The sequence below is a fragment of the Uloborus diversus genome, chromosome 7, assembly GCF_026930045.1.
Source record: "Uloborus diversus isolate 005 chromosome 7, Udiv.v.3.1, whole genome shotgun sequence".
NCBI lineage: Eukaryota > Metazoa > Arthropoda > Arachnida > Araneae > Uloboridae > Uloborus > Uloborus diversus.
The window spans coordinates 103,109,673-103,123,521 of NC_072737.1; the positions used below are offsets into that span (position 1 = coordinate 103,109,673).

The 13,849-nt window shown below is 32.8% G+C and overlaps 1 protein-coding gene across 1 annotated transcript in view; it reads left to right on the forward strand.

Annotated features, from left to right (window-relative positions):
- Positions 1–13,849, forward strand: part of LOC129225634 (elongation factor 1-gamma-like) — a 41,335-nt gene continuing 27,486 nt past the window's right edge. Inside the window, exons 1-3 of the mRNA XM_054860100.1 lie at positions 1–155; positions 275–424; positions 7,191–7,254. Coding sequence (XP_054716075.1) covers positions 147–155; positions 275–424; positions 7,191–7,254 — 223 coding nt within the window. The 5' untranslated portion in view covers positions 1–146. The remainder of the gene's footprint in view (positions 156–274; positions 425–7,190; positions 7,255–13,849) is intronic.

The following is a 13,849-nucleotide window of genomic DNA, read 5'->3' on the forward strand; positions in this document are numbered from 1 at the left end:
CATTTGTATTTTCTTCTAAACTCATTAAAATATTTCATTTTAATTTACTGAAATTTTCTTGAAAAAAGAGGTGCAAACTGAAAACGTCACAATTCTCTTTAATTTAACCTGGCATCACAACTTTTCGGTCTTCTTCCAGCTCAAACATGGCATCTGTAAGCTGTAGTTTTGTTTCTATCTGATTAATCTTCACGCTTTTTATTTTTATTTACGTTTTAAACTATTTAAATACCTTTCAAAATGAATGTTAATGCTCTAAATATATTTATTTCAGACGCTGTACACTTACCCAAACAGCTTTCGGGCCCAGAAAATACTGATTGCCTCCCAGTATAGCGGCTTTTCTCTGAAAGTTGCCGACGACTTTGTTTTTGGCGAAACTAATAAAACAGAAGCGTTTTTAAAAAAATTTCCCAATGGCAAGGTAAAATTTGGTTTTAATTAATTATTTATAATGGACACCATTGTATAAAATAGTTTGTGTGAGAGAAACTTCAAATGTAAACACTCATTTCCAGTTCTGAATATTTTGTTAACTGTTTGACATGTTATTTGTTTTAATTTATAAAATCAGCTTGAACCAATGTAAGAAAAGAAAATTATTCACAATGTGTTTAAAATAGTCCAATTTTAAATGGGCATTTAAATCAAGCGTTTTATTGGAGTCTGCGAAACATTTGTCAAGAGTTTTTACTGTAAATTTGCTGTGTGTATTTTTCAAAAATTTTCACTTGAAAGTTGAACTTCAGATTTTTTTTATACTGAGTTTCCCTCATGTAAGAGTCTTCTCCCTTGCATGAGCGATACTTAAAGGGTCACTTCCAGTGGATTATTTTCACTTTTCCAGCAGAGGATGTGAAAAACTTCAGCAGGTATTCTACCAGACCTGTCATTTCGAGTTTTTCCAAGAGGATTTAAAATGACAATCCAAATTCAGCTTTGAATATTTCTATTTTTGTCTTAGCTTTATATCGAATTTTCTCCATACAAAGGCATGGTTTAACTTTGTAGAAACCGTGTAACACATGGAGATAAAGAGAATTCTTACACTTGTTTATACATGATTTGTAGAACCAAATTTTGCATTAATCATTATTGTGTGAGATACACCTGTTCTGCATTTAAAATTATTTTTGTTATTAACTTTAGAATTACTTTTTGTTGTATGTATTAATTTTTCTTATAATAGTCTCTAGAAACGTACCGAGTAGAACTTTGCCGAGTACAGAGTTCTAATTATGTTTTGAGAGGAACCACCGAAACACACGTGATGAATTTCCAACTTATTGGAATTGTAGTATAGACCTCCATGTCCATACAAGTTTTTAAAACAAAATTCCAGCTGAAATTTAATTACGCATTATGTATTAAAAGATTTTGTTTGTGTCAAAAATTTTATAAGAAAGTAATTTTCGAAATTTAAAATAAAACAAATAAATAATAAGTATGATTAATCAAGTTGGAATTAAAATAAATTATATCGATCTATTTTAGCTCTAGTCGGGGGGTGTGCACAGAAATTTTGGGGCCGTCACAAATGACTTTTCTGGGGTCTCCCTCCATATTGTTGACCTCCATATTTCATACCTAGTTTAGAAAATATTGGGCCATTCCGCCAAACATGATATAAAAAATTCATATTTTTTGCACTGCTCCATTTTTAATAAATAAGTTGTATTGGGGGCATTCCAAGGTATTTTTGACATTTATGTAGAGTCCGTAACGTGACCTTTTTTGCCATAACTTTTTAATTTACTGTTTGATTAGCATATTATTTTATTTTGATCTTTTCCTACCAACACACAGCTAATATTAAAATAATTTGCAAATCAAACGGGTAAATTAAAAAGTTATGGCAAAAAAAGGTTACGTTACGGACTCTACATAATGTCAAAAATTCCGTGGAATGCCCCATTAACTTTGCGGACATTAAAAATATTTATTCCATTGAAGCATAACAAACTTCATTATTCTAAAAATTTAAATTTGAATTGTAAATGTTTGCAGTATGGTTGCATTTAGAGACGTACCGAGTACTCGGTAACTACTCGGTACTCGGCCAATTTGCCGAGTACTCGGTACTCGGCCAAATTCTGATCAGATACTCGGCCAATACCGAGTAGTTGCAAAAAATTGAATATTGTCCAAGGGCAGGTATTAAAATTTATAGAAAAAAGAGCAAACATTATATTCTGCAAACATTTACAATTAAAAATTTATAAGTCAAATTTTAAATTTTGAGAATAATGAAGTTTGTAATGCTTCAATGGAATAAATCTTTATTTTAATGTCCTCAAAGTTGATAAAAATTATTTATGTAAAATTATGCAAAAAAAAGTATAGAAAATATGGAATTTTTATGTTAAAAATGGATTTTTGTTACAAACAAAAATTAATTATAAAAAATTATGAAAATACCTTTGCTTAAAAAAATAAAAGGAAATAAAACAACGTTAAAAGCGCAGTGCAGGAACACTGCAGACATGTGTTTTGGCATTGCAAGGAATTCCCTTTTCAATGCACAACATGGGAGCTCGTGGATTTAAAGGCATCCGACAACAGTCGGATTTTTTTGTTGAATGTCTTAACATTCTTTAGCTCACATGTTATGCACTGAAAAAGACGTTCCTTGTAACGGGGGGGGGGGGGGGCAGAAACACATGGGTCTGCAGTGTTCCTGCACATTTGTTGTATTAAAATTATTTATGTTTTGCGGACTAAAACTATAATTGATTGGTATAAATTTGTTTTAATTTCAACTTGATTAATCATACCTTTTATTTATTTATTTTTAATTTAAAAAATAATTTTTTTTGTAAAATTTTTGACACAAACAAAATTGTTTATATAATGCGTAAATTGAATTTCAGCAGGAATTTAGTTTTAAAAACTATTATATGGACAAGGAGGTCTATACTACTATTCAATAAGTTCAAAATTCATCATATGTGTGTCAGTGGTTCTTCATAAAACATAATTGGTACTTGGTAACTCGGCCGAGTAGTGAAAGGCCGAGTACTCGGCTACTCGGTACGTCTCTAGTTGCATTCCTTTATTAATTTTAAAATTTGCCTTAACAATATTCCATTTTTTACAACTACTATGCATTGGCCGAATATCTGATCAAAATTTAGCTGAGTACCTAGTCGTTACCGAGTCCTCGGTACGTCTCTAATAGTCTCCTTACAAAGGCATGGTTTAACGTTGTAGAAATTATGTAACACGAGGAGATATAGAAAATTCTTACACCTGTGAATGTATGATTTGTAGACTAATTCTGCATCTCTTACTGTTGTGAGATACACCAATTTCTTAAGTTGTGTTCTCAAGTCGAGTCTTTTGGTGAAATAATAATTAAAAGAAAAATTGGTTAAAGTTTCTTAAAATAAGTTTCAAACATATACATAGGTGTGCGCAGGGCTTCAGAAATGGGAGTATCCCTGTACCAGGTGGTTAAAAATTACGCTTGGGAAGGCTCCCATACTTGCTCGCTTAAGGAAAATTTTTAAATATTGTGACTAAAAAACCATTTTAGAGCGTATGAGGTAAGAAATTACTGAACCTAAAAATGTTTAATTTTTGCACTTTTGTATTAACTTTCATTTCTGCTAGCTAATGAAGGGGTACCAGAGGTCGAAATTAGCATCAGCTACTTAGGTGCCATTGGCAACCAATATTTTTTTCTTAGGTGCCGTTATGCTTTACTTGGTTGCAATTTGCAAATGCGTTCAATAACATGCTGAAATTTATACTAAACTATAATATGCATGAAAACAAGCTGATATATATGTACAATGCATTAAAATAATGCATTTTGGAATCATCTGCTAAGTTTATACAAGTACCATAATTACTATTAACTTAATTTAGTGACATAAAACCAAAAAAAAAAAAATATTGACAAGATGCAAAAGGATTGCAATCTCGAACACGATACGCAATTTTCCTCAAAGTACAAGTTTAGTGTTGGAATGATTTCGAAAATAAATTTATTCATTTAAAAGAAAAACAAACGCAGAAAATAAGTTAACCTGAGTGTCATGTGACTAATTGTCAAAATATTAATATATTTACTTACAAGATGCAAAAGGATTGAAAGGTCCAAAACGAGAATAAATTTCTCACAAAGCACGTGCTCATTGTCCGCATGTTTTGAAAAAAATAATATATTATAAATTAAAATAAAAAAGAAAATAAGCTAACCTAAAGGTAGCATAAGTAAAAATAACTTCTAGATTTTAAAAGTATTAAAACATTGACAAGATGCAAAAGGATTGCAATCTCGAACACGATACGCAATTTTCCACAAAGTAAAAGTTTAGTGTTGGAATGATTTCGAAAATAAATTTATTCATCAAAAAGAAAAACAAACGCAGAAAACAAGTTAATCTGAAGTGGCATGTGTCCCAACTGCCAAATAATATTAATATATTTACAAGATTCAAAAGGATTGAAAGGTCAAAAGCGAAAATAAACTTCCGGCAAAGCACGTGTTCATTGTCCGCATGTTTTGAAAAAATAATATCTTATAAATTAAAATAAAAAAGAAAAAAAGGTAACCTAATCGTAGCGCATGTAAAAATAACTTCTATATTTAAAAAGTATTATAATATCGGCAAGATGCAAAAGGATTGCAATATCAAACACCGGAACTATTATTCCGAGAAGAACGTGTTCAGTATTGAAAATTGCATTTATGATGTGTTTTGAAAAACAATTAAGCGTTATTTAATAAATATCTTTAAAAATAATAATAAAAATAAAAAAAGCGAATGAACCGCCTGCACTAATCAACAAGAAAACTACTTATTGTTTCGAATCTTGCAGTAGGACAACCATCGATGAATCCAGTATCTTTTTTTTTCCAAAATCTTTAGACTTTACATACCATCAGGTCTTCACCCTTTCTTTCCAACCACGGAAACTGCTTTTGCCACTTGATGAAAGTTGCAGCGTTGACCCTTTTCCGTGTACATTTAGAAGTTGCATCTACTTCGTCATTATTTTTTTCTATTTCGACTTCATCGGCAATCCTTGGCCGTTTATTTCCGCTAGTATTTAGTGGCGTAAAAGTATGACTTTAAGTTACGTTTACTCATATTTTCAACAAATAAAAAATGATGGTAGCGATGATTAAAAAAAAAAAAGAAAGAAAAAAAGATGAGCGAAATCCTGTGGGGAAAAAAAAAGGAATCCTCGTGCTCGCCGTGCGTTCTATCTGCTCAAACAACCCTGATATGAGTCCGGTTTTGGAGGGGTGGGGCGATCGGGGGGTAAACAACACTAAGGGAACAAAGGGGAGAAAAGATTACTCCAGAAAGAGGAGGAATGGAGGGGTGTGCTTGCAATGACACTGGCTGCTACAGTTCGCGGGCGAAGGTGGGGGGGGGGGGGATTGTTCAAGGTTTTCCGACTGAAAGCGATACTTCCAGGAAATTTTCCGCGATCGCAACGCACACAGATGTTTTTGGAGACAAATCTTCCGAAAGTGAAAGCTTAGTAGGGGGGAAAGCTAGGCGTCACAGTGACGACTACGTTTCAAATCGCGGTCGTCAAAATGAAATTTACAGTTGCAAAATACGACTAACGACCGCTAATTTCGAGCTCTGAATGGTACCCCTGGTGACCCCGTGCGCATGCCTATGAACATATATTACTCTAACATAATGTAGCCAGGGGTCGATCCAGACGCCAATTGGGTCATTTTTTTGCCCCTTCACAAAATTCAATTAAAATCTTTAATTATCCACAAAATAGAGTGGTATTGTAACGGTAGATAAGCAAACTCATGGATTCAGTTTAAATTGTTTGTTTTTTATCTTGTGGGATAAGATTTTACTGATAAACATTTGAATTTTTAACAATTAAATTTTTGAAAAGTTTTTCGTTTAATAATGTGTTACAAATATTTGAAACAGATTCATTGCTGGTATTTTAATTTGTATTATTGATAGCGCTCTGATTGTTCTGTTCATTAATATGTAGAAAATGCAAATGTATGCACTTTGTACTTGCACGCAAAATGCACTAATGTTATAACTAGATTTTTCTGCATGTATAGGGAGAAAGGGAGGCCAGGAATTTTTCGCACTGGGTGCCGTCAGCTCTTCGGGCGGCCCTGGCTCTGTTATTGTTGTCCATACTTAAGGACTAAAGTTTAGTCTTTGCTGTCATAACCAAGCTGTCTGTATGTTGCATGTAGTTCTCTGCTTTAGCTCTGGCTTAAGAGCGGTAACGTGCCCAATTAGGATTATCAAGTGCTAAAAGATATGGATGTATAATGTACCCTTAAAGAGTTTTCTCATAAGTTATATTGCAAAATGTAAAACATTTCCAATATGATGGTATTGGCTTGTGTAGCAAAGTGCAAATCACAAGTCTGTTGCAATTTGAAGTTTTAATGACTGAATAGTTTTGTAGAAATCTAGCAAAATTTCTGCAGATTTTTTTAAAAATTAGACTATATCACAATTTTCCGCAAATGAGGCTTATTTAAACACACTCTAGATTTTCACACAAAAAAGGTTTTTTTTTTTTGCTAATACTTAAAGTTTTGCCACCACCATATCAAAATCACGTTAGCATGTCTTATGGTTGCCACAATTTGAAGTTTCCTTAACTGAGAAATTCTGTAATTTTCTGCAAATACCTTCAAGTTAAAGAAAGTTATTTTGCCACTTTTTAAAAAATGGAAGTAAACCTAGATTTCCTGTAAGAGAGGCTTATTCGGCTCAATTTTTCGAGGAAAAAGATTCATTTTGCAGAATAGTTAATTCAAGGATTTGGTGTTGCTCAAATTTAATTTTAACACTTTACCAAAACTTAGAATTCATGTATTTTGTTTATTTTTAGTAGCAAATATATATGGATGCCTCACTTGCCAAATCGATTAACTCCATGAAACAGTAAGTCGAGAAAAGTGATGAAGAAGATAGTGTTATCTAATAGGAGTGAATTGGCCCTGGTGTTACATTTTCTGCCATCGCAGGATCCGAAATGCACTGAACCAAAAGTTTAATATAAATTCACATTCTGAGCATTGATTAAGCACTATTAAAGCAGAAATGGGGATTTTTTTCTAAAAAGTGGAGTTAATCGATTTGGCAATTGAGGCATCCCTATATTTAAAAGTAGAATTAATTACTAAATTTACTGCTATTTTTGACATTGCTATCTTTTTTGTTCAACAGGTTCCAGCTTTAGAAACTTCCGATAAAAAATACATATCCGAAAGCAATGCCATTGCTTTCTATGGTGAGTATTTTTAAGAATGTAATTATATTGTAAAATTTAAGTCATTCTTTTAAAATTTATTAATTCAATTGTCAGGAACTAAAGTTTCTGCCGAGATGGCAGAAATCCATTCTAAATTTCTCAGATCTCATTTCTCATACAAAAAGAACCTGGGTGGAAAGGATGCTTATTACCTACAGTAGATTCTTTAGGGACTATGCAAATTTTGCTCTGTCTGTGCTATCGGGTTTATTAAATTTTGAAATCGTCATAAAATAAAGCACTTGTTCAGATTTGTATTAAGCCGTAGAAGAAAAAAAAAGGTATCTAAAGTAAAATTTTAGTGTGGCATATGTAGTGATGTAAAATACCTGGGTATTTATTTTTAGGGGTAAATACCCAGGGTATATACCCGGGTAAATACCCATTTTGGGTATTTACCCGGGTATTTATTTCAAAAATTTATATTCAACTAAAATACTTTTCTGTCCGTATTTCACTATGTATATATATAACCAATCATATACAAAACAAATTTTTGCCCAAAAATTGTATTTTGATCACATATTTAAAGAATTATTGTGCGAAACAACTTAGCAATCTAATATGATATTCACATTAAATGTGTTGGATATGCCTAATCAATGTCCCCATCTTTCTTTTTTGTTTTTCATTTTTCAAAGCAAAATTTAAAGTTTTACCAGTACAAATACAAAGTGAGTGACAAACGAACGCCTCCTAAATACTAAATGTCTATCGCGTTCTCCCTTTTAACATAGAGCAAAATGATTCCAGTAAGCATATTTTTGGTCTTCTGGCTACTGCCAACTATCGAAGGTCGAAAGCATTAGAAATTAAAAGCTGAGAAAACAATTGGTTAACTTCTAAATTTAAATTTTAAAATTAACCAATTAACGATTTGATTTGAATTGTTTGGATCCATCTTCATAGCAACACCATCCATGTATTGCCATCAGGTAGTGCAATGTGATAGGCATTTAGTATTTAGGAGGCTTTGGACAAACTGATTACAACTCAAAGCCAAAACTAACTAGTAGCATGATATTATGAAAAATCAAAGATGAAGTTGTGCTACCGCCATCTATGTGACAAAATTAAACTTAAATCCCTTTGCTTTACCCCATAAAAAATTAAATTATCCTACCATCCTATTTAAGTTTTAGAATAGTTCATTCTAAATTCTGAGTTTTTTTTACGCCTTTTCATTACGCCTTTAGTTAAGGAAATTATAATACATAAATTTTTATATTTTTAATCTTTCGTTTTACAGTTTATGTTTAAAAAAAAAAAAAAATTCACTTTTTGATACCACCTAAAGTTTTTTTTTGGCAAAATGTGCAATTACTAGGGAATTTACCCTGCCTTAGGATAAATACCGAAAAAAATATTTACCTTCCTACCCGACATCACTAGTTGCGTGTATTAAAAATAGTTCAAATAAATTTTCATCATGAAGTACTGGGGAGCAAATGCAAATGAGCAAGGCAACAGAAAACAATATATTTTTTTTGCTTATTAATGTGAAAACTGTTTCTATATTTGCCACGTTACCACAGGCATCGCAGCGTTCCTATATTCCTATATTTTCCTATATTTCTGAAAAAGGTTCCTATTTTCCTATAATTCCTATATTTTCCTATATTTTCAGTTTTCGCTTCCTTTTTTTTTTTTTTACTTTCCCCCCCGACTTTTTGCTACTGCATTTCCGCGAGCGACGCGCAGACGCCATTTTATCTAAGCAGGGCTCCCAAATGGTCCGCTTTTCCCGCCAAAGTTCGTTTTTTATGGTAAAGTCCGCTTTAGACCGCTTTTTAACATTTCAGTCTGATTAGTCCGCTTTTACATAGTTTTTACTTAAATATCACATTTTAAAAGTTTTTTCATTTCGTTAAAAGTTACTGTACACCCAAACACGCCGCCGCAGCGCGTGTTAAACCAAGTTCGTACGCCCATTAAAAAAACCTTGAAAGGTTATTGGAAAAAAAAAGGTCTTTTTTTTTTTCAAGTGCTTGAAAACCTTGAAAATGTATGAAAAGTTTCTTTATTGCTTGAATTCTTTCAAAAATCATTGGATTGTGTTTCAATAGTGCAATTTTCTGAACATATATATATTCGGTTTGATTTATCGCGAAAAATTGCTTTCGTGTTTAAGGTTTCAATCCCTTTGCATCTTGTTAATATTTTGATGTTTTTACAATCCAAAGTGATTTTGACATGACCTTAGCTTATTTTTCGTTAAATTTCAATAATTAACGAAGGAATTATTTTAGAAACTATGGCAACATTGAACTTACTCGGATTTCGCGGAAAAATGCTTCTCGCGTTTGAAATTTCAATCCTTTTGCATCTTGTAAATATTTTAATGTGTTTCACAATTGGAAGTTATTTTGACATATGCTACGTTAGTTTAGCGTATTTTTTGTTTAATTTCAATAATTAAGGAAGGAATTATTTTAGAAACCACGGTAACATTGAGCTTATTCGGACTTCGCGGAAAATTGCTTCTCGCGTTTGAAATTTCAATCATTTTGCATCTTGTAAACATTTTGATGTATTTGACAACTGGAAGTATTTTGACATATGCTGCTATAGATTAGCTTATTTTTCATTTAATTTCAATAATTAACGAAGGAATTATTATGGAACCCATGGCGACATTGAACTTACTCGGATTTCGCGGAAAAATGCTTCTCGCGTTTGAAATTTCAATCCTTTTGCATCTTGTAAATATTTTGATGTGTTTCACAATTGGAAGTTATTTTGACATATGCTGCTATAGATTAGCTTATTTTTCATTTAATTTCAATAACTAACGAAGGAAATATTTTTAACCCATGGTAACATTGAGCTTATTCGGACTTCGCAGAAAATTGCTTCTCGCGTTTGAAATTTCAATCCTTTTGCATCTTGTTAATATTTTGATGCTTTTTACAATCCAAAGTGATTTTGACATGACCTTAGCTTAGCTTATTTTTCGTTTAATTTCAATAATTAATGAAGGAATTATTTTTGAAACCATGGCAACATTGAACTTACTCGGATTTCGCGGAAAAATGCTTCTCGCGTTTGAAATTTCAATCCTTTTGCATCTTGTAAATATTTTGATGTGTTCCACAATTGGAAGTTATTTTAACATATGCTACTTTAGTTTAGTTTATTTTTCGTTTAATTTTGGTAATTAAAGAAGGAAAAAATTTGGAAACCATGACAACATTGAGCTTATTCGGACTTCACGGAAAATTGCATCTCGCGTTTGAAATTTCAATCCTTTTGCATCTTATAAATATTTTGATGTGTTCCACAATTGGAAGTTATTTTGACATATGCTACTTTAGATTAGCTTATTTTTCGTTTAATTTCAATAATTAACGAAGGAATTATTTTGGAAACCACGGTAACATTGAACTTACTCGGACTTCGTTGAAAATTGCTTTTTGTGTTTGAAATTTCAATCTTTTTGAATCATGTAAATGTTGAAATATTTTTCCCAATCGAATGTTATTTTCCAATATGCCACCTTAGATTAGCATGTTGTATGTTTAATTTAGTAGAAAATAAATGTTTTATGGGAAACATGCCAACATTGAACTTGGTTCGCGAAAATATGCTTCTGTGAGCTTTCAATAGTTTTGCATCTTATAAATATTTTTATATTTATGACAATTAGAAGTTATTTTGACATGATACGTTTTAACTTTTATTTAAATAACTAAAAAATTAATAATTTTTGTGTTTAATTCGAGTTTATTTAGTTTTTCAAACTTAATTTTGATTATTCTTTGCTTATTTTCGTTTATTACTGTTTTTTTGTGTGTGGGGGGGGATATTAAATTTAAATAATTGAGTACATAGCATTTTCAAGTAGCATTTGTATTTGAAACAAAGTTGAAGTATGTAATTTCATCAAGTTGAATTTGTGTACATCATTTCATTGTCATGATGCCTGCTGTTGTTCTCATGTGCCAGCTAGGCTGGCAATTTGGGGTGCGCTGCTTCATTTTTCCAACCGCACTGTCATTTGGTGTGAAGTCCGACTTCCACAGTACACACATGTCATAAGGACCAGTTTATAGGGTAGGCAATTATTCACAGCATAACATTAGATTCACACAAAGAAAGGACAAAAGAAAATACGTCCATGCCCGAGCCGGGATTTGAACCCGGACCTTCCTGTCGCAGTCAGACTTCTCTGACCACTAGACAAGGCAGGCGGCATGATGCCTGCTAAGGGGGGATTTGTTCCCCCCCATAAAAGTTCAAAGCACTCATGGCCCTGCAATCATGGAGCAATTTTTTAATGTAAGCTTTATGATTCTTGAAAATATACTTTGAATATGAAAATTGCAAAACTAAGCCTCATGTGATCTGCTTCCCTTTGTGATTGAGCATTTCAGACATTTTTAGGAAAACTTTGAATACAGTAGGTCTGTTTGGTGTGTGATAGATTCATATCGGTTGTGAAGGGTATAATGCTATTAAGAAGCATTACAAGACAGAAAAACACAAAAATAATTTTAAACTAAGGAAAGATGAAGCACAGCTTCATCTATCCTTCTGTGGGACTACCAGCAACCCCCCCCCCCCTCCCATTCAAATGTTTGTGTAAATAATATTATTATTCAATGGATAAAAAGAACAGTTGTGCAGAAGATAAAGGAATTGTATCATTAAAAATCTCAGTATTATGGTTAATTAACAAATTATCTTCATGGATTTAGCAGCAGGCAGCTAATTTGCCTTTTGGTGCTTCCTTGAAATTAAATGAATGGTCCTCCCAAGGTCATCTTTTTAATCCTAACTGGTCCTCTTTAGTCCTCTTTTTAATTGAAAATGGTCTCCTTCCTTTTCTAAAGCTAAAATGTGTTGAGTGCCCTGTACCGTGTTTCTTCCTGAGCGGAGCAGCGTTTGACTTTAGCTCGTCTCTGCAGCTCAATTCTGAGCCCATGAAGCTCCTGCGCAAGTCCTCAAAACTTCACTTTCGAACTCGGCGTCGATGAACTTGGGCGATCATGATGGGCGCATGGGCTGTGTAGGTTTTGATGATGTCATTCTAGGAAGGGCTCTCCGGCCACTTACCGTTTCAGGTCTCCACACGCACGATTTTTTTTCTTTTTTCGGAACTTTGCGTTTGGCTACGGTTGCAATTATTGCTACTTGCGGGATAGCTCATCTCAACTTCGATTGTTTTGGTTTTAATTGTGTGGAATGTAGGTGCTGCAGTTCGCGTATCAACTAAACGTTCATTTTAATAATGCCTCCGAAGAGGCCGCACAGCCAAGTTTTCAAAAAAGAATACGCAAAGCTGTTCTCGATTTTAAAAGAATTGAGGAAGTCCGAAAGACATGCACACTTAGGGGTCGTTCCAGACACAAATTGGGTCCGCTTTGCGGCCCTTTCACAAATTTACGCATCGTAAAAGCGGCCCCATTCACAAAATTCCACATTCAAAAGCAGCTCATTCACAAAATAAATATACAAACAACATAATAGGGTAAATCTGGAGCTATCATTTTTTTTCCAACCGGAAAGCTACCTGACCAGCAGCTACGTGTGAAACATAGTCGCCATATTTGGTCATTCACGGGATGGAATCAGACAAGATGCTTAAGTGCTTAAAATTCTAAGAAGAAGGCAGAATTGTATTTTTAGACTTATTTATGCATATGTATTGCACTTATGTCAGGTAGTGTTATTACATGTTTTTAATCAAATAGTAGTGCAGTCGAAACCTCTCTGTGTCGAAGTTTTTCATTTTCCCTGCACATAAAGTATTAATTCAATGTTTTCCCCCATGTTTGTCTTGAATGAAATTTTCTGAAAACCTGCATAACTCGAATTTCGACTTAAGTGTCTTTCTTGAATTCCATCCACAACAATCTTTATTGACTGGAATTTGGAGATAGAAAGCACTTTTCTTAATATTAGCAGTCACATAATCCTCCAGAATTAAAACTTTATGTACAAGAAGCAAGTTTTCCAGCAATGAAATCCATTCCGAAACTGAGAGGAAGGGGACATTGTTGATTAGTAAAATTGCTCCCAAAGTTTTACTTTCGAGTCATTGCTCCAATTACTTATTTTTAGAACTTTTTTCAAAACTTCTGTATCTCGAAGCCTCCATATCTCGAATTTTTCTTATGTGCCGTAAAATTCGAGATAGACAGGTTCGACTGTATTGCATTTTGAAAAAAAAAATGTCCTACTGGCCTGCCTTGTTATAAAAATTCCTGTATGTCCTCTTTTTTTTATTTTCAAAATGTTCCTATATTATTTCGAAAAATTCCTATATTGTTTGCAAAAAATTCCTATATTTTCCATCGAATTCCTATATTTTTTTCAGAAAATTCCTATATTTTCTATCCAATTCCTATATTTTTTTCAGAAAATTCCTATATTTTCTATCCAATTCCTATATTTTTTTCAGAAAATTCCTATATTTTCCTATATTTTTGTTGGCAAATGTCACTTCTATCCCTGCGTTACCACTTAAACAGCAATAAAATAAATAAATAACATCATAGTTTTAATAACTTCTCAGTAAATTCTTCCAAGCATCCATCATGCTTCTTTTTTTTTTTTCATTTTGGATATGACT